The sequence below is a fragment of the Rosa rugosa genome, chromosome 4 (genome assembly GCF_958449725.1).
Source record: "Rosa rugosa chromosome 4, drRosRugo1.1, whole genome shotgun sequence".
In the NCBI taxonomy this organism is placed as follows: domain Eukaryota; kingdom Viridiplantae; phylum Streptophyta; class Magnoliopsida; order Rosales; family Rosaceae; genus Rosa; species Rosa rugosa.
In genome coordinates this window covers 32,129,837-32,156,956 of record NC_084823.1, presented here as the reverse complement: position 1 = coordinate 32,156,956, position 27,120 = coordinate 32,129,837, and the positions used below count along the sequence as shown (strand labels likewise).

The window sequence follows — 27,120 nt, the reverse complement described above, 5'->3', positions numbered from 1 at the left end:
ACTTCAATTTCAGTGAACAAAAGACAGAAGAGAGTAAAGAGAGAAGAAAGATGCAGTCATGCAGACCATGAGAGAAAAATAGAGATGCAGGAGATGAGAAAGAAGAGAGATGAAGAAGATGAGACGTGTGGTGTGGTGGTTTGTTTTTTTTTTCTTTTTTCTTTTTTCTTTTAAGAAAGAAGTGGTGTAGTGGTTGACAACTAGAGCTTCATCATCAATTGCCCACCTTTTTAAAGTTTCATTATCAATTAATCTGACAAGGCTTGAGATAAGACGATAAGTTATGCATACTAGGTGATTAGAAATTATTATTTATTAAGTTTATGCCATAAAATAATTAAAAATATAAAACCGCCTAAGCCCCTAGGCGCTAGTCCCCGTCTCACCGCCCGACTAGCGCCTAGCGTTTTTTAGAACCTTGGCGTCACTAGAAAGATAACTAAGAAGGGTCAACCATAATTTATAAAAATATGCACATCCTTTCAAAATGCGTCTGTCCAAACATTTTCAGTACCTTTTGTATATAACAAACAATCGGTGTAGTCATTTTCTATCTCAAAATAAAGATGACAAAATTTTAAGAGTTGTGTAATGTGTACATTATTATATAGCTCTTAACTATGAAATGTGATGACCTATGCGCGTCTCTCCAAATAAAACAAAGATGCGCATATGAAAGTGTTAGATGAGTATCTAGGGGAATGCTATATATAGTAGCATGGTAAGGATATGACTTCCTATCGGCCCATCTTCGAGCAAACCATCCAAATCACGGCTCTTGAGCCCGACCATTAGAGTACCCGTCCGGCAACCGCACACAGACGCTGGCAGAGCCCGGAGGCCTGCTAGACGATGCGCACGCTACCGGACAAGCGCGGTTTTGCAGATGCTCTTAGCCCGAGTTAGGGTTTAGGTGATGCCGCCGCGATCTCTTCTCTTAGCCCGAGTTAGGGTTTAAGTTATTTTATTGGATATTTGGAGCTGATTTAGAGCAATTTATGCCTTTATGGAGACTCCCTTATTTATACATAAGCTAGGCTGAAAATTTATGAACACTGACAATATAAATTGTTCATACTGTTGAATTCTAAGTTATAGCAGGTTAAATTAAAAAACAATACATAGAGAAGAATATAGATCGAGGAAATCAGTTGGTTATTGAAAAATACCTTATTGCCAACTCCCAGCACATACGTTATAGAATAGCTGTTTTGCTTTCCAAATGATATATAAAATACAGCTCCAAATTGACGTTGGATTTATTAACTCAATGGCTAGAAGCAAAACAAACGATTAACATCAACTATAATACCAAGGTTTTACTTTTCTGTCAAATATTCCTGGTCCATAAGTAGAAATGAAAGTCTCGATAAGGAGAGGAAACTGCATCCAAACAAATGAGGACACTGGCACACTTGCAACCAAAATGCTCAGAAGAATGATCCATGAATATTTCCCATGAAGCATAATGATAAGGGCACAAGAAAATGTGACCATCATAGCAACAATACCCAGAAAAAGGGTGAAAAGACCTATCATCATTTTGGTGGGCAAGGATTTGAGAAAATCATTTTCTGCATAACGTGAGATGAGGATTCCCAAAAATATAATCACCGAAGTTGTGGAAGAAATGAGTGATATAGTATCTGAAACTATAAAAACCATGAACAACTTTTTATCTATGAACACTGGAAGGCCTGTGTCGCCGTTATTTCCACCAGGAACTGTGAATGCTACAGCAAACATGATGGTGACAATGAGAGCACCAACAACTGTACAAGAAGTAGCCGTCTCTTTCATTGACCTTTCTGCCTCAACCATCAAGTTCTTGTGATTTAAGGTAAAAAGTTCACGCGCTGTCAAATTATTTACATTATCTCGCAAGTTATGGATTTCGGAAGGCACCATAGTCTCCACTTCCTGCATTTCAATGAGAAGAAAGTTTGTGATTTGACTATGAAGCAACTATCTATTAATTCTGTTTGCACCGTGCACACAAATGTGCGAACATTTTTGCGACACACTAAAGAACCCAATTGCACACCTTAAAGACCAGTTTCGATTCCAAGAGAGGAGCATGACTCAACTATTTTGTGAATGATCAACTAGCTAGTTGAAATAACATGATTGATTCAACTTCGAAGTTTAGCGAATGATCAATTTTGAATTGCTCAACGTGTCACCCCCTGACGTCCCCTATAGTAGTCCATAACCCAATATTTTCCATCAAACCCTGCCTCATTTATGAAATGTGTCCTAGCATGGTAGTAGTGGAATTAGAGCTACACTACATCAAGTTATGGGTGTCTCACCTTAAACCATTGAAGTTCTCTCTGTATTTGCAAACTTGCACCTTGAATATGATTTAGCCGTGATAGTGGAGATAAATGACATGCATTAAATAGCATGCTCTTGTTGGACTGGTTTCCTGCTAATCCGATATGTCTCCTCTTTTCTTTCTCGACACCGTAGATAAGTGAATAAATTTTTTCTTGGCGACATTCGACGGCAAAATGGAATATGGTGCTGTTTGTTTCATCATGCATGTGTATGAATTCTTTGTGTCCTTCAATAATATGAATAACAAACTCAACATGCCCTTCTTTGGTGGCTGCGAACATTGATTTAACAAGCCAGTATTCATGTGGATTATTTTGGCTGCTTGCAACTTGGCCCATCCAATGCACAAACTTTATGATTTGGAGATGTATAAGTTTCAGTTCATATATAGTATTGATTCCTAGGTTGACAATGAAAAAATATTAGTTTTGTTTGGCAATAACTGATATTCACATAAAAAGAAATAAAACAGCAATGTGGATGTTACATACCCAAAAGTTTGAGTAGACCCTTAAGAATTCTTCTAAAGAAACTCATTACTGCATTCCAAATTGAGATATGTTGATGAAAGACTTTCAAAGGAAATACCAATTATGAATGTAAAAACAAAAAGTAAGTTAAAAATTAAACTCTTCCAACAATATTTTGAAAATGCATGAATAGATTGAGACATAATTATAGACTAGCTTCATGCAATAGTATACAACTATACGTCAATATTAATCTAAGCTGACAATATTTACGCATGTTTTTGTTATCAAAATACCATTCACATTCCCTCTTGCGCCTAAATAATGAAGAGAAAAGGGAGTATGAATATCACATTCCCTAACCTAATGCAACAATTTAAGAAGAAAAAGAAGTTAGTGGATATCATATATTTATTTTTATATTTATTTGGAATTGTTTTGTTAGTTGAAAAAGGGTAATCTACTAGCAAGCCTGTTTTATATGTCACTAAGCATAAGTAACACCCTCTTAGGGGGGCCCACAAGCCATGGTGGGGCCCAACCGCGACACATATTCCGTAGTCCGACATTCAACCTACCATGTGGTAGTCGGAAGCGGCCAAGACCTCGCCGGAAAGCATCCTTCCCGGCCTTGCCATGGGGACTTCTTGTCTCACATTGAAGAAAATATAAAGGAAGGAGCCTCCCTTCCCTATAAAAGGAGACTCCTTCCCACTTGCTCAACATCCCATTACAACATGTTGTAATTAACTTGAGCCTCAAGGCCCAACACATAGTAGAAATTTCAAGTGGATGTAGTCTCCTCCAAAGTGAGAGATGAACCACTACTTGTGTCTTTCTCTCTCTCACAAACGTTAACAGAGTTGGACCTCCTTCGCTCATGGTGTCTGTAACCGTTGATTCTCTCAATATTTTGGTTCTTATCGTTCCGACCATGTGTGACTTCTCATTTTTTGGAATGAGAGAGAGAGAGAGAGAGAGAGAGAGCCCAGTTACGCCTTTTCAAGTAGTTCTATCTAAATCGCCAGGTTAACAATGATGCCATATATGGCTTGGCATATTTGTCCCTAGTTGTTGTGCACCTTTTGATATTGGCAAAGTCGTCAATTTCATGGCATCTTAGTAAGGGAAGGTGAAAAGGACTTGGGTTAGTACAACAATTGTTGAACTTCTAGCAAACTCTATAGTGTACACAGGTTCCCATCGTTTTTATCTTCAAGATTTTGTAATTTCTCATTACAAGCATGGACTAAGGGTTTTTCTTGTTTTTGTTTGGTACACATGTTACTGCATGGGAATTGAGGTCAAGATAACAAAAGATTACGGTTCCCTCTCTAGGGTTCTTCACAGAAGCCGCCACCAAACCAAGGCTATCTTCTGCAATCCCATACTCGTCCGGTGGTGTTCTAATGTCGCCTTGTCGGCATCGGGATGCTGCCGGACGGGTGATGTTTTGGGTCTATGGTCTTTGAGTTCTGAGAGGGCTTGGTCTTATGGGTGTTGACAGTGAAGGTTGAGGTTTTTTCTCCGGATTGTTGCAAACTGTTGTCGGTGTGCATCGTTTTAGGATTGAAGAGGAGGCAGCGAACTGGGATCGGGCCCAAGCAAGTGCGGCGGTGAGGGGGGTTGGGAAGCGGTGGATTCTCACCTATTTGGATTGTGGATCTACCTTTTTGTAGGTCGTTCTTTCTTTCGTCCTTGAGTGGGCAACGGTGGTGATTCCTGAAGTGAAAGCGAGAGGAAGCGGCGGCGGTTCGATGTGGTAGGGCAGGACGGCGGCGGATCGTGGCGGTAAGGCTGCGGCAGGTCAGGTCGGTACTGCTGCGGCAATTTGTGGTGGCTAACGCTCGTGGGTACGCAGATTGCAGATTGTGCATTTGGAGTGAACCTGGGCCTTACTTGTTGGGCCTAGGGCTTAGCTTTCTTTGAGTTTTGGGCCTTTAGTCAGTTTATTCTTCTTTCTGATAAGTCCTTTTCTTAGGACCCTATGCTCGTTAGTTCTTAGTGAGTGCTAATGAGTATTAGTTACTTTTATTCGAAATTTTATAAAACGTATAAACGTATAATTTTATTGGTCGAAATTATTATTTTTAAGTTTTTGTTATTTTATCTTCTACCATTGGATCTAGATTCATTGATGAAAATTATTACTTTTAAGTTTGAGTTATTTTATTTTCTACCGTTAGATTTAGATCCAATAGTGGTTGATATCAAAGTTTCATTGCTCAATTACTAAGAAGGTGAACACCACTACTACTTTCGAGTTAAATTATGAAATATTTAACATCAACGTACCTGAGCATGTGTGATTTGTTTTATCTTGATCTTCTTTTAAGTTTGAAACATTAATGGAAATACCAAGAATGTTAACGTCAACTGCTTGTATATGTATATCTATCAAGAAAGAAAAATAAAAGCTCAGATTAAAAAAAAAAAAAAACACAACATTCATACTATATATATATATATATATATATATATATATATATATATATATATATATATATATATATATATTATCAAAGTGGGGTGTTAATCCATTAAAAAGTAGTGAGAGACAATTACAGAATAACCCGCCTTATGAAGGGCCTGTCAAAAATGATCTACTGCTAAGAGCCCTAGAAACTAGAACCCTACGTAAAGATTCCTTTGATAGCAACTGAGCCTAAGTAATAACCAATATAACATGACACTATCAGGTAGAGGTGGCAAACGGGCCACTAAGCACGAGCACGGTACTGGCCCGGCACGCTTAAAAGTGGCACGGCCCAAGCCCGTTAGTGGCCCTGCACGACCCGAGCACGTTAGAATAACGGGTCGGGCTGGGCCTAAGAATATTGGCCCATTGGCCTGGCCCGGCCCGAGCACGACATATTGTGGGCCGGCCCGTTACAAACACAAAATTTCATTTTGTTTTTAAAAATATTAAAAAACTACAATGATGAGATTTGAATATGAGACCTCTTTATTTAAAATCTCATGACAATTCCACCAATGCTTTCTTTTATATTGTCAAAATAATGAAACAAAACATTATATCATTGTTTTGACATAAGTATTTTTTCTAAATATTAAATATATGTTTATTAATAAAGACTAATCTCATAATAATATAACTATAGAATGAAGGAAATAATAATAGATACTAAATCTTCATTATATTAATAAAGATTAATCTCACAATAATATACTAAAAAAAAAATATTTTGAGTTTTTTTTTTCTTTCTTTCTTATAGTGGAATATAAAAAATTATTAGAAATCTAATCTTAAAAAGCTAAGATTAAGAAAAACGTTGTAGAACTTAATTTATTTTAATTTTTTAAATAGTTAAATAAAATTAATTTTTATTTGTTCAAATTAAGATTTTAAAATCGTGTTTTATAGTGGGTAGGCACGAGCACGGCCCGTTATTGACTCGACACGAGCACGGCCTGGCACGATATGGGCTCGGGCCATGGGCCGGACCGGGCTTAATGTTTAAGTAAATGGGCCGGCCCAAGCACGGCACGAAGCACGACTAGGCCCGCTTAAAATGGGTCGGGCCGGCCCGTTTGCCACCTCTACTATCAGGAAGGGTACGGGACCAGGCCAAACTTCTAACCCAACTTATTCTTAACACTTCTAGGACCTTCCTATAGAGAGGGAGCTTCCCTAGAAGCATCTACTTTGGAATATACGCTAAACAGCTCAAAACCCAAAACATACCACTAAGCCCACAAAAACTGTAACCCTAGTAAAAACACCCAACAAATAGTATTAGCACCAATGAAGGATGACAGCTTACCTAAACAAGGGGCAGTAGTGAAAGGAGAAAATATCCTTTCATTCACCAATTTCCTGTAAGAAATTGGAGAGGCTGGAGTATGCCATGCTTTGAATACAAAAGAAGGCAACCTTATTTCATCTATTCCATATGAAACAATGACCAAAATATCGAGTATCAAGGAAATATCGATACTCTAAAAAATAGAATTTTCGACAGAAATATAGAGGAAATGTAGATATCGATAAATTTTTGAAAGAAGTGGTGGAAATTGAGAGAAAATTATTGAAATTTTAAATGAAACTTTGTGAGCTACTTATTTGCTCCATTATCTATTATATTTGGAAAAAAAAATTGGTGAAAAACCTTCATTTCATAGTGAATTATAGTAATTTAGAGTATGTATGCTGCCGCCAGTAAAATATATAGTACCAATTATAAGTTTATAACTAGATATTTAGTAAAGTGGTAAAACTATTCAAATCAAATACAAACGATTTTTTTTTCGATGACAAAATACAAACGAATTAACATTACTAAAACATGGCAAAAGTATTTAGGAGATCTTGTAAAGTATTAAACTATTTTGAAATGTTAGAGTCAACAAATTAAAAATACAAAATTGCTAGAAATTATATCTTAGAAGTTTAAATTAACTGACAAACGAAATTAGTAATCTTTTCCATGAAAAATACATTCTAATATAAAAAGAGTATATTAGACCCAAAACCAACAGTCAGTCGAGTTGGTTGGGGCTTGGGGCATTTCCTAACCATATTTTGGAAGGGGACAGGTTCGAAACCTGTTTATGTTCAAGGTTTGCTTGGATTTTCTTTGAGGAATATTTTGGAATATTCCCTAAATTTAGAAAAATATCGCACATGTAAGGATATTTCGCGAAATTTCGTAAATATCTCGCAAAATTATGGAGGTAGGCAATGAAAATTTCGGGGACTAAAAAAAATGAAATTATTGCCGAAATATCGGCGAAAATATCGATATTTTAGTCCTTAGTAAGAAGTAAAGCCTTTAATCGAAGAGTTTGTAGATGTGTTGCCAAAAGATCTTCCTCTGTGATTACCGCCATTGAGGGATATCCAACACCAGATTGATGTCATTCCCGGAGCTAGCCTTCCAAATAAAGCAGCATATAGAATGAGTCCAAAAGAGCATGACGAGTTACAAAGGCAAGTGGCTAAGGCAATAAAGAAAGGATTGATCAGAGAAAGTTTAAGCCCTTGTGCAGTTCCAGCCTTGTTGACTCCAAAGAAGGATGGAACGTGGAGGATGTACATGGATAGTCGGACGATCAACCAGATCACTATTCGGTATTGCTACCCAATACCTTGCCTTGATGATATGCAAGATCGTTTGGAAGGGTCCAAATATTCTTCAAGATTGATTTGCGAAGCGGCTACCATCAAATCTGAATTTGTCCTAGAGATGAATGGAAGATGGCGTTCAAAACTCGTGACGGATGTATGAATGGATGGTAATGTCATTCGGCTTATGCAATGCTCCTAGCACATTTATATGGGTAATGAATCAGATCCTAAAGCCTTTTATTGGAAGATTTGTTGTGGTTTACTTTGATGATATACTTGTCTATAGCCCATCCTGCAATGCTCATGAACAACATTTAAGAGAAGTTCTTGAAACACTATGGAAGAACGGCTGTATGCTAACCTAAAAAAGTGCATGTTCATGACTGAACAAGTTACTTTTCTCGGTTATGTCTTCTCAAGGAATTTCTTTGGATCCATCAAAGGTAAAAGCAGTACTTGATTGGCCTACTCCTCAAAATATACACGAAGTCAGAAGTTTTCATTGGCTAGCTTGATTTTACAGGCAATTCATTCCTAATTTCAGCAGCATGGTTGCCCTAATTACTGATTGCTTGAAGACAAATCAGAAATTTTGTTGGACACCAGCAGCTATAGAAAGTTTGAGCTATGAAAGAAGAAAATATGTGAAGCACCAATTCTTGCTCTGCCAAATTTTGAGAAGGTGTTTCAAATAGATTGTGATGCACCAAGGGTGGGAATTTGAGCAGTGCTAAGTCAAGAAGGGAGACCAATTACCTTTTTTAGTGAGAAACTCACTAGTGCAAAGCTTAGGTGGAGTACCTATGACATTGAACTCTATGCAGCGGTTAGAGCCGTACGACATTGGAGTGAATACTTGGCCCAGAGAGAGTTCACTCTCTACTCCGATCACGAAGCCTTGAAATGCATTAAGGGGCAGTCCAAATTGACCAAGAAGCACGCTAGCTGAGTGAATTTCCTAGAACAATTCAATTACACTATAAATCACAAAGCTGCAATTCATAATAAGGTGGCTAATGCACTGAGTCGAAAGGCCTTTCTTTTGCCTACTATTCGTATTGAGGTGAAGGGGTTTGAGGCATTCAAAGATCAGTACAAGGAAGATCCATATTTGGCACCCATTTAGGAGCAAACATTGGCAGGTCAACAATTGGTTTTAATGTATATGATGGCTATCTTTTCAAGGATGACCAGCTATATATTCCAGAAGGTTCATTGAGAGAGAAAATTGTCAAGGAACTTCATCAAGAAGGCCATTTTGGTCGTGACAAGATCCCTATCTCTAATCATTTTGACTTATTGGTAGCCAAAGTTAAAGCGAGATCTCACAAGACATGTGGAGCGTTGTCATGTGTGTCAAAGAAGTAAGGGGGTTGACAAATGCTGGGTTATACACCCCACTTCCTACTCCTAGGTCTGCATGGACAGATGTGAGCATGGATTTTGTCCTTGGCCTTCCTAGAACTCAAAAAAGCATGGATTCAATTATGGTGGCGGTGGACAGATTCTCAAAGATGCTCATTTTATTCCATGTCATAAAACCATGGATGCAACTAATGTGGCCAATCTATTCTTTAAAGAAGTGGTTTGTTGCATGGCCTACCAAGCTCCATTACTTCAGATCGTGATCCGAAGTTTATCAGCCATTTTTGGAGGACCTTACGGAGGATCATTGGAACAAAGTTATGCTTTAGCAGTGCATACCATCCACAAACTAATGGTCAAATAAAAGTTATCAATAGGAGTTTGGCTAATATGCTACGATGTCTAGCAGATGATAATCCTAAGGAATGGGACTTGGTGTTACCCCATGCTGAATTTGCCTTCAACAGATTGCAAAATCAAACCACGAAGTGCAATCCCTTCCAAGTAGTGTATGGCCAGAATCCAAACAGTGTTCTAGACTTGAGCTCCCTTCTAAGTCCAAGCAAAGTGACCAAGAGGGCAGAAGAAATGGCTGACTATGGTAAGGAAGAGGATTGAAGAGAGCAATCTAATGTTTAAGGCTGCAGTTGACCAACACCGAAGGAGTGTTGTGTTTGAAGAAGGGGATTTGGTGTGGCCAGTTATGACAAAGGATAGGTTTCCTAACGAAACTTACAGTAAGCTCAAAGACCGTAAAGTTGCCCTTTGCAAAATTTTTAAGAAGACAAACGATCATGCTTAATCGACTACAACTTCTGGACCTCATCAAGACTTCAGATGTTTTCAATGTCAAACACCTCAGCACTTACAAACTCGAGGATGAGTTTTCTGCAACCCAGGGAGAATGTAGTAACAGTAATTACTCTGGAGAAACCTAAGAGTTCTCCTAGAGGCCAGAGTTTCATTAAATGCTTCGTCTGTGTCAGTTTAAGTTTCTTATCTGTCTTTATTCTTATGTTTTGTGTAGTTTTTAGCTAGAGGGTTCTGGAGTTTAGAAGCATTAATTACGAGTAGTTGAGTCTGAGTTATTTAAGGGGGTTGTAGGTAATGTAAGTTTCAGTTTTGGAAGTTCAATTAAAAAAAAAAAAACAGTTTTATCAAAACATCGTTCATTCTACCTTTAAGGTTCCAAATTTCATCCTTTTAGCTTTCCTACTCAACCTCTAGTTTAGATCCTGTTAAGGGTCTGCATCAGTATAGGCAAAATTGCCTTGTTAAATGTAATAAGTACAATAAAATCTAATGTTTAATAAACTATTGTCCTTACTGGTAATATTGAATTAATATACATTAGTTTTTCAATGAAAAACATGTAGGGTGAAAAAAAGATTTGGTAAGGTGACAGTAGCCGCACCATTTTCTAAATTTTCAACTTCAATAAATCTTGTATCCCCTCCCCTATTATAGGGGATCATTTAAATTTCATGTTTTTATCACCTATTTATATACCGAATGAGAAAAATATTGGTAATGCCTAACACTAATCCATTTTTCCTTTTTGAAAAATAAAGAGTTCATACCAATTGTATGACCCTAGTTCATAGATTAGAAATAGTACATAAGATTTTGACTACTCCGTTTAGACATTAATAGCTTAGAGTAGTCTATGCAACAAAAACATCTCGCCTCGTAGGCACTATGTTTTACCTAATTCTAAACGCCGAGCATGCAATTGTGGTACGTTCGAATTAAGTACTTCTACAAAGGCTCATCGGTACGCTAAACTAGGACAGGCCATGGACCAGTTTCTCTGTCTTCCTTAAAGACTTTGGTTTCTTCTTTGGGGACTTTTTCACAACCTTAACCACTGTCTTAGCTTTATTCTTGGCTCCCCTCGGTCTACCTATCTTTCTCAGCGTCTCCAACACCTTCTTCAAGATAGTCGGACCCATCAAAACAGCATCCAGGTTAATTCTTCCCACAGCTAAACTCAACCTCGGTTTTTTAGGCGACACCCATCTTCAACGACCCTTTTCCGATGGCGATATATCACCGGCTTCAATACCTGCTATGTGCTTGCAGCTACAAATTCCTTCAGAGCCATGCAATCCATAGCTTCTAGTGCCTTGTTTGCTGCAGCTGCTTGAACCAATCCACCCTCAACCGGAAGTAGGTCCTTTCCCACCGGCATTACAGCCTCCTAACTAGCCTCGATCTCCTGCAAAAGCACGACTACCTGCTAATCTCCATTTTCCAGTTCAACCTCAACAGCTTCCGCCACAACCTTATCAACGTTCTTCTCTGCACGCCCAGCACGAACATGAATCTCACGTCGGTTTTTAGGTTTATGCACGGGTAAACAAGGTAGTCGCTTCTACCTTAGGCTCTGAGCTTAAGGTCTGACCTTTGACCTTAGGCTCCAAACACCAAATCCCTAATGTTGGTGTCGCTTCTACCTGAGCCAATACGCGTTTCAGGTTTCGCCTTGCTGACGGCGCTGCACTGTTCAAAACTGCTGGCAATGGTGGTCCAACACAAGGCAAGCCAACATGAGTCAACAGTTCACACTCTGAGCATCTCCCATACAGGTTTTCAAAGAAAAAATCCAAATCCACCACTATCCCATCATCCACCGTGAAACTATGGTGAAGCACCATCAGTTGCAGCAAGTCAACCTCAACCCTAATCCGGATTCAGCTAGCATCAAATTCGGTAGTATTCTTCTGTATAAAATGACCTAGGGTACTTCCAAGCCGCCTCAAATACTGATCAAAATGGTATGCCGGTGGAAGGCCACTCACCTTAATCCAAAACGCCAAGAAGACAATGGTACCTGCATCAGATCTCCTGTTCCATCATAAGGAGCCAAAACCATAGGTGCTTGATCAAAGCCTCACAGCCCGCCCCGAAGAATGCGATTAAGGTCCTAAGGATCACTCAGAGTGAATAGAAACCGGCCACCGTGTGCCTAGGCCATATACCGGCCATTGAGCCTCCATGCTCGCTAGAACATGCCCATCAAAGATCACTTGTTAAAAGCGGGAGCAGTCAACAATTTCCCAACCAAAAAAGTATGCGACTTGCGCAATAGTTCCCCCTTCGGTGGTCTGAGATCCACCGGCTTACGGCCATCTGCCAACCCCAACGAGTCCACCAGGCGTACTGCCATTTCATCCACTACATTCATGTCCAAGTTATGGTTTTGAAACTAGGGTTTTTCTCCTCTCTCTCTCTCTCTCTCTCTCTCTCTCTCTCTCTCTCTCTCTCTCTCTCTCTCTCTCTCTCTCTCTCTCTCTCTCTCTCTCTCTCTCTCTCTCTCTCTCTCTCTCTCTCTCTCTTTCTGCTCACACATGCACGGCTAGGGTTTATGACCTTTAGTTCTCTAACACTATTCCATTGCTTCTTTTTTAGTTGTAGATGCTACTAATGACTTAAGACATCTAATAATTTTTTTGATTATTAGTCAATCATAAATGGTAAGATATTTACATTTTGCTAACATTGTGGCAGTGAGTTTTCAAATATGGTTAGCTAAAGTAGCTTTTAGATCTAATTTTCGAATAAAATAAGAAAATTTTAGATAATGGTGTTGAAGGTACTCTAAAGGATCACGAATGAATTAACACTTGTTTGAAGAGAAAAGAAAATGTAATAGTAGTAACTTACGGTTGTAAATCCATTTTTGCCAGCATGTAAGTCGAGTTCCACTTAAAAATGCAGTGCGTGTTTCCGCCAATGCTAACATAGGTGCATTTATGGCCAAGATTGGGCAACGTTGAAGCAAGTCCCATGCAATATCTGAAGTATGTAGCAGAGTGAAGAAGGAAGTAATTATAGAGGTTAGTATATTAGTACGCACCAATATGTGTTAATTGTTTTTTTTTTTCCTTCATATTTTTCTTTTCCTATTTCTTTTCTATATCTTATATCTTATATCTTATATCTTATATCTTATATCTTATATTATATTATATTATATTATATTATATTATATTATATTATATTATATATATAATTAAGCCAATTCTTAAGGAGAATGGTTAAATTTTTGAACTACCTATTTTACCCATGGTTCATTAAAACTCTAGAATATATCATCCAACATATAAAGGATATGTTGGTAATTGAAAATGTTGGAAATAAAAAAAAGAAGGAAACAGAAAAGAAGCAAAAGCTAACGTGGAAAGTGGGAGTCATGGGGTGGGATTTATAATTGCAATAGTAAAAGAAAAAAAAATTTCAACAAAACATTACTAACAAAAAAACTACAAAATTAATTTATGCATGCAAATTAATCACGATATATAGGAATTTAATTAATAAGAATTATAAAAAAAAAATTACAACATCTCTAGCCAAAAAATGAGAAATTTCCTCAAATATAGGATTGTATGTTCGTACACGTGATTCACAATTTTGTTTAAAAAAAAAAACAAAACAAAACAAAACAAAAATCAAAAAGCAAATTGACATGTTACTCAGTCTAGTATTTTTAACTTACTTGAAACATAGATAATAAATACTAGCCTACTTTTAATATTTGAAAAGCAACCAAATGACGGTACTAAACATGCCACTCAATATTCTCAGAAAAAAACATACGTACGTAACATTTTCAGACGGACAAAACATAAGCGTAGAAGTTCAGTGCCACTGGGCCCGTTCTGTGGCGTTAAAGCTTCTGTTGGAGTGACTGAATAGAGATATCGACCCAATTCCCATTTGCTCCAACCACAAGCCTCCACAACTGGAATCATATTACTAAAAGTAACAGGGATCCAAACTAATCTGTTGTTCTTTTCAATCATGTATTTTGCCATCTCGATCGAATCTCCTTCGACCTTGCAGTTCCTTGTAAGAGCAACCAAAGGTGTGGCACCAAGTTCGCCTATGATTTCCAAATCTTCCGGCGTCATCAGCTGCACCAATTCTTTCACAATATGCACATGCCTATAGATTGCTGCTACGTGAAGAGCTGTGTTTTGGTATGAATTTTTTGCTCTTAATGCGTTGTCGGCATCTGATCCAAGTCCTAATAGACACTCCTTTGCATTATCCCAATCACCATCCTCCACATAACGGAAGAATGGTATATAGCGGTCATGAAAGTTGTTGGCATTGTTCTCGCCCGCTGCCATTTGTGCATGTATTGTCAAATTGCTAGAACTAAACTTGAGTTTCAGAAGACTGCATGGCTATAATTAATCACTCCGATTTGAATAGTCTTTTGTCAAAATGATTCTTAAAGAAAGGCCTTAAATTAATGGTCTTTCTAAATGTATCCAGCAAAATTCTAAGTATACCCAGTAATTTTTTTTTTTTCCATTACCTTTAATTATGTCTAATTAAACCAACTGATTTTCCCAAAATACCCTACAATACAATGTACCCAGCAAAACAAAATCTCAGATTTTTATGCTCGTTCATTCCCATCATGCCTGACCCAGGTCTTAGTTCATATTTCAATCCTTTTATGAAAGCCGCTGGTCAAGAATCAGAGAAAGTTAGGCAAAACACACATGTTTCCAAAACTCATTCTCTTTCTCAATGATTCATGAAATAAAAGAATAACTAAACAAGCTAAACTATGGAACAATTACTCTGTTTGATCTATGGCACTATATTGTACATAATAGGTAGCTAGGTTTTATTCTTCTAATAGTTCAAGTTTTGCAGCTTCCATTCAATCAACAAATTAAAGAATGGGGAAAATGGGGACCTCTCTAGTTTTGAGTCTTCTAGTGGCAGTAGTGGCTTTCACTTCATAAACCTCGGCAAACTACCCTTACTCCTCTCCTCCACCACCTGCTTCTCCTCCTTACCACTACAAGTCACCGCCACCACCAACGCCGTAAGTGCACTACGCACCATCCCATCGATGAGTAGAATTGAATATTGAATAGCCGAAATCGACGAGTAGAAAGACGTGTTCGATAAGAAGTTTTAATTTCTTTGCTGGGTGTATCTTATGAGGGTAATTTAGGAACAACTTATGAGTTTATTTAGATACAAGGAAAGATAACTACAAATAAATATTTTGCTGGGTGTACTTAGAACTTTACTGGGTAAATTTAGAAAGACCCTAAATTAATGAGGAGGCTAGGTCCTCACTTTTTTTTTTTTTTTTTGAAGAAGGGTCAGTGTGGCTGCCCTTAGGCTAGGTCCTCACTTTTCTTAAAAACAAGACAACATTTTGAAAGGGGATTGATGTGTGTGTGCGTGTGCGTGTGCGTGTGTGTGGACTTGTCAGGTGCGTATACACTTACGGTTGGCATTCGCGTACGGTTGATAAGATGCAGGAGTTGTTGGTGCGGCCATTTTTGCCAAGTCCGCAAATTTTGGCAAACAAGAAGTATTACAAGTACCTTGATCACGAGCCTGTCCAGCGTCGATTGTGGTATCTCTCTCGTGTCTCTCTGCAAATAGAATTATTCTTGATGCATGTATAACTATCTTAACCTCCTATAATGTTGGGTGTGTACAACCAATGCCCATGACAATTTAATTCTGAGGTTCAAGTTTAGCTTAATGTAAAGAAGAATGAGCAAGTTTTTTTTTTTTTTTTAATTGAGAAGAATGAGCAAGTGGAACACATATAAGAGCTTTTTGCATCGTATTCACAATTTGAAGCTCATATTTCCATGAAATTAATACTTCTATAGTTCTTGTTAAAATTAAGGGATCAAGCATACCTTTTTCTTCTATTTCTGACCTGGGACGTAGTTTGAACACTTTCTCCAAAACCTCCCATGCTTCCATGGCTGTGTCAATCTCACTGATAAGAGAAAACATCTCAGTCCCGCAAGAAATGTTAATCGCATGTAAAGCCTCGGCATTCTTCTTCATCCACGCCTTGTTTTCTACTTCAGCATCTGGTGTAGGATGTTTCCCTTTGACCACATCCCAAAGGTCTTTGGCCACCAAGTATGTCCTCACCCGAGAACTCCAGTGTTTATAGTTATGTGGGTTAAGAAGTTCGGGAACAATTGCATTACAAGTAACAGTAGTAGTACTTGCCATGCTCGCTCAATCTCTTAATCAATTCGTGTTCGAGTGCTTGATTTAAGGGATTGATATACTACACGGGCTTATGCCTTGCTTGAGCATCAGATTTCCTTTTTTCCTTTTTGGAGAATAATAGTTTGTTTTAGTGCTTTAATCTTGGCTTATGCCTTGCTGCAATTGATAGTTATTATTATTAGGGAGAATATCGAGTGACCATTTGTAATTATTACTTCTTCGACACTTTGGTCACTCACCTTTTAAATATATCACTTTGGTCACTGAACTTTAACTCTGTTATTCACTTTAGTCACTTTGTTAATTTTTTTTCATTAAACAAAAATTATTTGCCACAATATTAATGATATTTCCGTCCAACCAATTGTGAAAAATTGATAAATCTATATTAGAATGATTGAGAGAAGTGATTAAAGTGAGATAAAATGCCCCTTGTGTGACTAAAGTGATTGATAGAGTAATAGTTGAGTGACCAAAGTGATATATTTGAAAGTTGAGTGACCAAAGTGTCGAATGAGTCATAGTTAAGTGACCATTTGTGGAATTCTCCCTTATAATTATTATTATTTTTTTCCCTTTTGATCAAGATAGTTATTCTTGTTAGGGAAAATTTTACAAACAGTACACCAAGTAAAGGCCACTAATAATTTCTATACATAAAGTTTCAAACCGAGCATTTCGGTACACAAAATCTGAAATTCGACCCACTATCTAGACACGACGTCAATGACGCCGTTAATTTGAGGGGTAATATGGTCTATTCAGATTTTTACTATGAGCTCTCTCTCTCTCTCACTATGACTCTATCAGCACCCCATCTCTCTTCCCACCTCCCAATCCCGATTACCTCTGCAATTCCAACCATCCACATCTTCTCTCTATTAGATTCATCAAACAACCCATTTGAATCATCCAACCTACCTTCCTTACACAAGCCATTTATTAAGGATTCATCAAACAACCCAATGCGGTGGTCGCCGAGGTCGAGAGAGAGAGAGAGAGAGAGGGGTCGAGCTTTATGGGTTTGGGTATGTTTTGTTGTTCGGCGGTGGCTTCAAGAGACTCTGACGAGGTCTGTGGAGGGCGTGGTGGTTCTCTAAGGCGGTCGGCGGCGGCTGGGTCGCAGAGGAGTTAACCTCCAATCTCCTTTCAGTTTCGGGTCGGATCGAGAGATTCCCTCGCACCCCACAACGATGGTGGAGGTCCTGAGTTAACCTACAGTGAATTTTGCCTTTGTTTCCTCGTCCACCTTCTTTATTATAATACTAGGGTTTCTATTGTGATCCCCATTGCTCAAAGTTTCTTGCTTTTTCTTCTTTCTTTCAATTTTTTTTTTTTTTTTGTGTAAAAAGTTAAAAAAATCCCAAATTGTAGAGGAATTGATAGATGGGTATTGATAAATAGGCGTTTAGAGAGCGACCCAGATAGTAAAGTTTTGATCTTTGGTCAATATGTGGAGGAGTGGGTGGAGAACAACCAGTGTTGTGCTCAAGGATTTGGTGCACCATGGAGGACCCAGAAGCCAAAACCCATGTGCTGTGTTTGGTTTGAGGCGTTTTGGGAATGATGAGGAACAATGTGGGTTTTTGAATTCTCCTGGAAAGTTTCAGAGAAGGGCTGGGTTTGCTTCTTCTGGTGGGGATGTCAATGGAGAGGGTGAGAATATCAGTAAAGGTGCAGGTTTGGGAGGAATGCCCATAAGTTTTGGGGAGGCCAAGAGGCTTATGAGGCTTGTGAATGTGGAGGCTTTGAAGACTAAGCTTGGGACATAAGGGAAAGAGGCCATTCCTTATTCTGAGTTGCTTGAGGCTTGTCAGAGCATTGGTGTGGCTAGAAGAATGGATTGATCTGAAAGGGAAGATGGAGAGGAGATGGGTTCTAAGATAAATGGATTGACAGAGAGGTGTGTGGATAGTGGCGGCTGTGCTGGTGCTGAGTCGGGGCCGAGAGAGAGAGAGAGAGAGAGAGAGGAGATTCTTTTTTTTTTCTTTTCTTTTCTTTTTTTACCAAAAAAGTAAGCCAGAATGTGAGAGTACTAAATTACCCTTTAACAAATGAACAATGACATAAAAGTTAACGGCGTTATTGACGTCGTGTCTATATAGTGGGTTGGGCTTCAGATTTCGTGTACCAAAATGATTGGTTTGAAACTTTATGTATCAAAATTATTAGTGGCCTTTAGTTAATGTACTCTTTGCAAAATTTTCCCTTCTTGTTAATAACTTAAACATTGTTTATAAAATTAATAACTAGTTATTAATAAATCGAACTCAGAACCTCTCATTTACCAAAAGAAGAATGATCACTAAATAAGTTATTTGTCATATCTGATATGTTCTGCGTTACAATAACCCCTTCTCCTACAAGGATAAGTCATAAAGCGCTCGACCAAATCTTTTAGCCTTATTTTGAGTTTAATAGTCTTGCCAAGTTGGTTCATTCCCTTGACTCCAGCATTATTTGGAACCAAAGTCTTCCGCTTAGGGCTGCTCTTCTTCAGTTTTTGATAAGAGAACATTTTTCAAACAGTACCCGAACTGAGGCCGACTCCTAACTTTAGTACCCGACTATGCAAAACTATCACTTTGGTACCCCAAGTTTGAAGTCCGACCCAAGAACGGTACACGCCGTTATTAACGGCGTTAAGTTTTGTGCTAGGTGGCATATTTTGGTCAATCGATGTCTTAACCCAGATTTTTTTTTTTAATATACCAACTTGATTTCTCTCTCCCTCACTATTCACCTCTCTCTCTCTCTCTCTCTGATGAGATAACCTCTGCCCCATAATTGCTCGATCCTTGTTTGTGTGATCATACGGAAGGAAGGAGGGAGAGGAAGATTGAATATTGAATTGGTTAATAGGTGTTGGATTAGCTCGAGATGCATCAGATTGCAAACCCAGACCGACTCTGACGTCGACCCGTTTTCTTTCCGTTGGGGAACCGACGATTTCTTCACTCTCCGACCAACGCCCGAAGTCGCACCGGCGCCGTTAGCTTCCTCGTGGCGGCGCGAAGCGGAGCCCGGTCCTCCCTTCTCCGAACTAGCAGCGATGACGGCAGGACAAATTTCGAAAGCTTCTCGAGTTTTTCGGCATATTTTCCGACTCCGGCCACGGCTGCAAGCGAGACCGGTGACGTTAGCTTTGTCTTGGCGAGGTGAAGAAGCCTGTGGTACCTTCTTGTCCATCTGTCAACTTGGGAGAGAGAATCAAAGAGGAGAAGATGTTTGAGTTTTCCGACAAATTTCCATGTTTTCCGGCAACGTTTGGTTTCAACTCAGGTCTCAAACTTGTTTCCCTTGTCGAGCTCTACCTCGCTATATACTTCAATTTAAGTTTGGAGGAGATTAGCAGAAATTGGAATTTTGGAGTTACTAAATCACCGTGGTTCACTGTTCACGATGTTGGTTTTGGTCTTCCTTGACCAATTTCTGGCCATGACATGAAACAGTGAGCAGAAATTGATGATTTGATGTTTCTGGAATCGTTGAAGTTGTAGAATTGGATATGTAAAGTTAGGCTGCAGATGTTTTGGGTTTTCTGGATATTATTGAGCCATTTGGTTTGATGTTCATGTTGGTTTGTTGGTTCGATTAACATGAGTATGAAGTAACCTCTCATGAAGATAAACCCACCTCCGAAAATGGGTCATCCACAGCTGTGGTTGAGGAGAGGAAGAGGAATCAATAACTTCTAGGCTCAGAGAGCTCAAAACCTAGATGAAGGAGACGAGGGGAAGAAGAAGGGATAACAAAATGACCCAAATACCCATCCAAATTTAGCATGCGAATTGTTAGTTAACACCGTAATGAATGGTGTGTACCATTCTTAGGTCGGGTTTCAAACTTGGAGTACCTAAGTGATAGTTTTGCATAGTCGAGTACTGAAGTTAGGAGTCGGCCTAAGTTCGGGTACTGTTTGAAATTTTTTCTCTTTTGATAAATTAGAAGTGGGTTGACCAAGGGGCTTTTTCTTGTAATTTTCTTTGCCCAATCAAAAACAAAAAATTAAAGCAAACTTCTTTTCTTTTTCTTTTTCCAGAATTGAAATCATACTTAACCTTCGAGATCAAATTACAAGATTATTTGAATTGAAATCATACTTAACCTTCGAGATCAAATTACAAGATTATTTGAAGAAAGAGTAACCGTAACCACAGATTTGGAGAGTTTAGTTGGAATTCGGCCGTCAGTAACCACGCACCCACCCCCAGCCCACCCACAACAAGGAAAAAAAAAAACCCCAATTGAGTGAAAAGTTTGAGAGCAATTTGACCAATAATCCTGTTTCAAAGCCTCAATTACAAACCTAAGAACCAATCCAATCTTTTCAGAGTTCAGACTTCAGACCATATTTCAAGGAAAAGGTAGGACACGTTAATTGCATTATTACCCTCAAACAATACAAAGTTACAAATATAAGTTTAAATCTGCACAGCACAATGCTAACCATAAAGGGCCAAGCATTTCATCCAACTTGAAACTATTATAAAGCCAAAACCGTATGTATATACAGATTATAGTGAGTTTAATATACGAGATGTGAAGATCGTGGGAATGAACTTGCTTACAATAATTTGCTCACTGGTGCTTTTTCCTGCCTCTCTATATATGCAGATGGAAACCACCCGGCCTTGCCATTGCATTCCCCTTCAGACCATCCATTAGGGCCCACCTACAAAACAAAGACGAAAAAAAAAAAAAATCACTACACCAAGTAAAATGGGAAAATAAAACGATAAGAATTCTTTCTATTATGGCTTTGCAATTGTATGCTCATTGTTTTTTTTCATCTTGTAAATTGACAGGCAGTGTTCAAAGTTTGAAAAATTACTCAGATAATATAGAGATAACACACTTCCAGCGAAAGAGAGACATTTCTAGGGAATGTCATTCCTTTTATAATCTAGTCATGCCTTCCTATTAAACATCCAAATGAAAGGTTACTAGAACCGTGCATAGGCTACAATTAAATTAGCAGTGGTTGAAGTACCTCACGAACCACAACATAATCATCTATTGATAGATTCAACTCTCCATCTGCTTGAGCATCAAATGGGTGTATAGCCTGCATATGATGTAGAAACTAATTCAGTGGGGAAAAAATAACTCGGAATTACAAATAAAAATGGTAAAGTCAACTCATAAATCTATACTTTCAGAAAGTGGACTTTTAGTAAAAGTGGATGCAACTGATAGTGAGTTAGACATATTGCAAACAGTCACATTTTGAAAGTTGAATAAAGTTCATTAAAATCTAATATAAACTCTAAGGACAGGAAAAAAAAATTACACACAAAATAAGGTAAAAAAAAATCAATTTGATTAAAAAAACATGCACATACTCCTACAAAACAAAAACTCAGAAACTGCAATAACGAATGACTAGCACATGCCCAATTTCATTTGGGTGCGGAGAATGGAATTATCTAGGATTTTGAAGGCCTTACTCTTGCAATGAAAAAATTGCCATCTTGAGTAAGCTGTTCAGGATCATCGGATCTCTTTGAACTAGCATTTGGATGCACCTTCTCTGATTCTAATGAAAATTCTTGTGGTAGCTTTTCCAGAATCATCTAATCATTTAAAATGCAGCCAGTCAGAGTCAAAACTTTTCATGTGCAGGCAAGATATTAGAAAACAGAGCAGAGCCCTACTACATAATACAACCTCAGAATGTAGCTTCTCTAGAATAGCAAGCGCATGTTGATGATAAGATCTTTCAGCATCAACCTGCAAAATGTTTTGCTACACTCAGTACAGAAGTGAAAAATAAGAAGATAAAACTCCACACTACTTGTACCGTACCAAATGTATTAAGAACAATATTATGACAACACCACCAATTACATTGCACAGTTGGACACGATAATTGTACAATCATAAATTTCGATGCCAAATAAATAGCAAAAGAGCTTTGCACAACTTTGAGAGATAACTTAAGTCTAAAATTATAAATCACTTCTATACGATTGTTTGTGGACAGATAAAGCATGCATTATCTTCCTTAAGAGTAATAGACCTGTTTCTCTCGTTTAATCTACCATGAAAATGCATGCTCGTCTGTGAACAAAACCACAAGTCAGATACTTCTGGTGTGCTTTTATTAGCTACCTAAGTAAATAGAGCCACTACTATTTCCTTTGTGCTCTACTTGAACGAACCATAAAATTCAGTAACAGTTATGGATAATTCCATGTATGAAGTGATGCTAGTTCAGCAGAATAAGGTGGTCCAAACTTAAACAAAATCTACAGGGTGAAACTGCGAAAATCATATAAACTTAGAGAAATCAATAAAAACCAACTCACATAGAAAGAAAACTCCTTGTTATTCTATAATCTTAAATACTTCTAAGCCAATATTTTGCTATTCAATATCATGTAATTGATGCGATAACAAATGAATTACAACGACATATAATTTTTTGGATGATATTATTGTTTTAGCTTCAATAGGGAGGTCTTTTAAGTTGGGAAGAATTGAAAAGAAACAAAATATGGAAATTTTGGCACAGAGAAATGTGGAAATTAGACTTGGTTAATTACTTTTGTATGTATCACACTTTACAATTAATTTATACTCTAGGAAGAGTTGTTAATGGGTTGCCTAAATAAAATCGGCACCCTTCATTTGCATCTAAGTTTTGGCATATTGATTAAGAAGGACTTGATCTTAATTATTTCCCATTTGTGAAACCCAAGAAAAGTGACTCTAGATGAAGTAAAACAAAAGGAACTACTTTTGGTCCAAGCTGAGTTGTTGTGTTGCACACCCGAAAAGGTTTATTGCAATAGTTAAATAGAGCTGCAACAACAGATGTTCCAACAATGGTACCAGATATCTAGAAATATGGTGGGGTAATGATAGCACCAATTTAGGATCACCATCGAGAAAGGAAAAGGCATCCCACTTAAATGCGTCACCAACCTTCTTCTTGTAACATCCTATTCCTATGACAGATGAGAAGAAGGATATGTCATGATGATTGAGAATGAGCTTTCAAAGAATGGAAAAGGCAACAAGCAGTTTGGGTAATGAACAAACAGCAATTAATGACTTATGCAACAGTTGGAAAGAATATCTGGTCAAATGATCGTGTGAAACTACATCAAGATAAAGAAAAAATTGACCAAATGTGAATTCAATCAATAAAATCAACTGTAAGAAATCGGCTAGACTATAAAGCGGCTAAATAGGCAGCATCACCTCCTCATAAAATCAGGGAAACACTTCTATTCAGATCTTACGCCGTTTAGATCATGAGAATGTGTCAATGCATCACTAGAAGGATAACTAAGAAGGGTCACCCAAAATTTATAAAAACATGCACAACCTTTCAAAATGCGCCTGTCCAAACATTTTCAATACCTTTTGTATATAACCAACAACCGGTGTAGTCATTTTCTATCTAAAAGTAAAGATGACAGAGTTGTGTACATTAGTACATAGCTCTTCACTATGAAATCTGATGACTAATGCACGTGTCTCCAAATAAAACAAAGATGCGCTTATGAAAGTGTCAGATGAATATCCAGGGGATCACTATAGTAGCATGGTAAGGATATGACTTCCTATAGCAGTATCCATCCTGCATAGTTAAACTCCATGGGAAGCATAACTAAGCAACAAAACCTTATATCCAAAACATCATAACAGCTATTACTTTAATAACCTATCACATAAAAACACACAATTTATTTATATTCATAATGCAAACCAGGATTTATCAGTTGTCGTATAAAGTCAGTAACCTACCATAGTAAGAAGCTTCTGGAAAGTCATCTGTTGCTGCTGAGCCTCAACTGACAACATTGCAGAAGTCGCTTCTCGGCCAAGTGCCACCGCAGTGGATTTAAGCTCTGTCAATCTTGCTTCTGTATTTTGAAGCTTCAAGGAACTCTCAGAAGATCCAGAAGCCTTGGATTTCAATCGACGCCTCAATACTTCAGCCACCTGATAAGAAAATAGAACGTATTCTCTGTGAATATGGATGTTCCTAGACCAATTGATACACCTACTGCAACCAAGAGATACCTGGGCTTCGACCTCCTGACGCAGTTTATCATAACGATGAGTCAAGTGACGAGCATCCTCCAAAGGAGACCCAGTTAGTTGTGCCCGTAAAGGTTCATAAACCTACAAATTTAAACCCCATAGCATGATTACAAAACAAAAATCAATGGAAAGATTGCAAATAGCTCCAAAATAGGTATTAAGTTTTGATAAGTATAGCCTTATAGAAGGTGAGTTGATTCATTTGGTAAAGCCTGTTGTCATTGTCCAAGAGTTCTGGATTAGTACCACCCACTAAGGTTGAGTGGGTTAATGAGATGCCGGGAGGCAACTTCTGTTTGTGTGTCCCATAGGCTCAATGGGTTCCACTGGAAAAAAAAATATATCATGACTTCTAATAGCTGAATGCATTCATGCAGTCAAACGAATGGCACGGGATCAATTTTGCTCACAAGGTAGTGCATATTTTCACTCACTTTTTACACAACTTTTCTCACAAAATTCTTAATTTTCACAGACAACTTCTTCGGCCATCTTTCTATCAGAAAAATGCTGCCATCTTTCAGTTCACAAGATTCGTTGCAACCTATTCCAAAGAACGAATATAAAACTACAGTGAAGAAATTACCTGCTCACCTAGGATCCTAAGGAAAGTCTCTCTCTCTTCTTCAATTGAATCATGTGAAGTACCAAAGTAAGTTGAAGCTCTAACTAGAGGGGCACTAGTGTTTTGATTTTCAGCTCCATATTTGCAGCAATCTTCAGCCAACTTCCTTACTAAATTATTAAGATGAAGTTTCATCAGCTATACTTGTAGAAACAGTCAGCAACCAAATACAGCAAAGCAGGGAAAGCATTGTCACCTATTTCCATTTGTTTTGAGCTAATGGAAATAAAAGCTTCAACTCCCCGAACAATACTCCGCTGAAAATGCTGGCAACATAATTTTTATAAGAATTTTGTAAAAATAAACCATTGCTGAATGCACTAACAAGTGGTGCCTCACACGAGTCATTGGTGAAATCGAATGCACTGAATGAAAGCCAACTTGACAAGCATCATAATTGTACCTTCGCTGCCCTCGTAGAAGTGTATAAATCATGAAGTTGTTGATGGCACAGAATTTCAGCTTCATCAACCATAACAGCTTCATTACTTAAACTTCCCAATCGTTTCAATACAGCCTGCAACGTATTAAAATACCATTGAGAACCCGGGTTTAACAAAATGGAATTATGTTGATTCAATCACAAAGTTATTTCTTCTTCTACTAAATTATCTAAGAAGTAACAAGAAACTCTACACATTAGCTTTCCTCTTGTTTGGACTCAAAGATCAAATGTGACTAAAAGCCTGAACCCAGAAACTACCTAAGGTCACACAAAAGTTCCAAAAATCTAGTTTGTTTGACGAATGTATCAATATCAAAACTTACATCACTTTTTTATGGATTTAACTTATAATTCATTCTTAAAATAAAAGAACGGACTTATATACCATAATCTTAAGGTCCAACCAACTACATAATCTTCCCCAGTCCTTGAGCATATAAAGGAAATACATATCATCTTGAGATGTTTTTGTGGGATGTCAAGACATTTTCTTTCTATTCACAACCGATAGTTTCGGAGACTGAAGCCACATAGATACAGAGCATGTCAAGGAATTCTAAATAACTCAATTAATCTATCCAGAATCTCCAAATTATAAAAGCCTGTTGGGAAAACCGTCCGCTTCAATCTTATTTTATTTTTTCTTATTTGTCTCCTGGTGAAGGATCAAGGACGATCCACATGGAAAACGACAGGAAAGGATTTCTAAGTTGAGATTTAGCACTAACTAATTTGTATCTCTGCCTGCAGCTTATCACTATCGAAGCTACTAGGCATGGAAGGTACTTCACCCTTCAGTAAACTCCTTCATATTTTTTGTTTCTTTTGGCAAAAAATGAAAAGGATCATTCTTACAGCACATATGATCAATTCGGTAAGTTCAACCAATATTAAATTTCCATGTATGATGCCACAAAACTTGTGTGAAGAAATGAGAGTGCATTTGCTCCAAGACCCTGTTAATACTCTAAATCGCAGACCCGGAGGGTAAAAATTAGGCCTTTCTTATCACTATCTAGTAGCCATCTTGCTCTATATCGCCGTTCTCCTTCAGTTTTCATCTTGGTTCAAATCAAATGATATAAAAGGTGCATGATTTAATACAACAATCCCAAAAGCCATGAAATTTTGGACAATGTTTTGGAACTATCAAACAGAAACAACCCAAAATTTGAACAATCCACATCCAACAAAATCAGTCAAAAACCAACACCACCAAAACCAAATGCTCAAGGAAAAAGTTAACTCATTTATTGTTCACAAAAATCAAACTAAGCAAAGGAGACAAACAGAAAGAGTTAGATGCTAAGCTAAGTTGAAGAGAATCTGCTGAGCTAGAGAGAGAGAGAGAGAGGGAGAGAAGCATAGACCTGCTGTTGCTTAGCGACTTGCTCCCTGAGCTTGCAGGCTTGCTTCCGTATGGACTCCATAAACAGCTGAAGCTAGATTGATGGGTCTGTGAGAGAGAAGTCTCTGTGGCTTTTTAAAGGGAACAGAAAAAAACAAGAAAAAGTGGCGACTTTTGGTTTCGTCCCTTTTTGGAGGAACGGAATATGAACCAAGTAACCAAGTTCTTCTTTTCTTCTCCTTAAACTCCGTTTGATTACGACATTTTTATCAACTTGAGACCAAAAGGAAAAACTTTCTTACCGTTTTATTAACGATATAGGCATAGAGCTCTTTCACTCTCTTCGGGAAAATGACCTGT

The 27,120-nt window shown here is 37.9% G+C and overlaps 2 protein-coding genes across 3 annotated transcripts; both read right to left on the bottom strand.

Moving 5' to 3' along the window:
• Window positions 1-1,147: 1,147 nt before the first annotated feature.
• LOC133745368 (uncharacterized) lies at window positions 1,148-16,294 on the bottom strand. 2 transcript variants are annotated; one of them, XM_062173430.1, is made up of 7 exons: window positions 15,957-16,294; window positions 15,531-15,680; window positions 13,871-14,395; window positions 12,931-13,062; window positions 2,832-2,879; window positions 2,313-2,740; window positions 1,148-1,920 (listed from the first exon to the last, which is right to left on the bottom strand). In XM_062173430.1, exons 1-7 carry the CDS (start codon window positions 16,282-16,284, stop codon window positions 1,300-1,302), a joined length of 2,232 nt encoding a protein of 743 aa, XP_062029414.1. In that variant the 5' UTR covers window positions 16,285-16,294; the 3' UTR covers window positions 1,148-1,299. The 2 variants fall into 2 exon arrangements, with proteins under 2 accessions (XP_062029414.1, XP_062029415.1); XM_062173431.1 differs by lacking the exon at window positions 15,531-15,680.
• A 4,344-nt stretch (window positions 16,295-20,638) lies between these two features.
• LOC133745370 (SH3 domain-containing protein 2-like) lies at window positions 20,639-26,956 on the bottom strand. Its single transcript, XM_062173432.1, has 10 exons — window positions 26,783-26,956; window positions 25,371-25,484; window positions 25,164-25,233; window positions 24,929-25,077; window positions 24,322-24,423; window positions 24,043-24,240; window positions 21,955-22,017; window positions 21,735-21,860; window positions 21,278-21,352; window positions 20,639-20,959 (listed from the first exon to the last, which is right to left on the bottom strand). The coding sequence occupies exons 1-10, from the start codon at window positions 26,840-26,842 to the stop codon at window positions 20,852-20,854; spliced, it is 1,065 nt and encodes a 354-aa protein (XP_062029416.1). The 5' UTR covers window positions 26,843-26,956; the 3' UTR covers window positions 20,639-20,851.
• Between the last annotated feature and the right edge of the window lie 164 nt (window positions 26,957-27,120).

Bases quoted from the DNA above. Each gene is read 5' to 3' on its own strand.
- LOC133745370 (XM_062173432.1), bottom strand. From the start codon at position 26,842: ATGGAGTCCATACGGAAGCAAGCCTGCAAGCTCAGGGAGCAAGTCGCT. The intron at 22,018-24,042 runs GTAGGTTACTGA...AACATTTTGCAG, and splicing joins TCCAGAAGCTTCTTACTATG to GTTGATGCTGAAAGATCTTA. The intron at 20,960-21,277 runs GTACTTCAACCA...TTTGTTTTGTAG, and splicing joins ATTATGTTGTGGTTCGTGAG to GTGGGCCCTAATGGATGGTC.
- LOC133745368 (XM_062173430.1), bottom strand. From the start codon at position 16,284: ATGGCAAGTACTACTACTGTTACTTGTAATGCAATTGTTCCCGAACTT. The intron at 2,880-12,930 runs GTAAGTTACTAC...TTTGGAATGCAG, and splicing joins GCAAAAATGGATTTACAACC to TAATGAGTTTCTTTAGAAGA. The intron at 1,921-2,312 runs GTGAGACACCCA...ATTGAAATGCAG, and splicing joins GAGAACTTCAATGGTTTAAG to GAAGTGGAGACTATGGTGCC.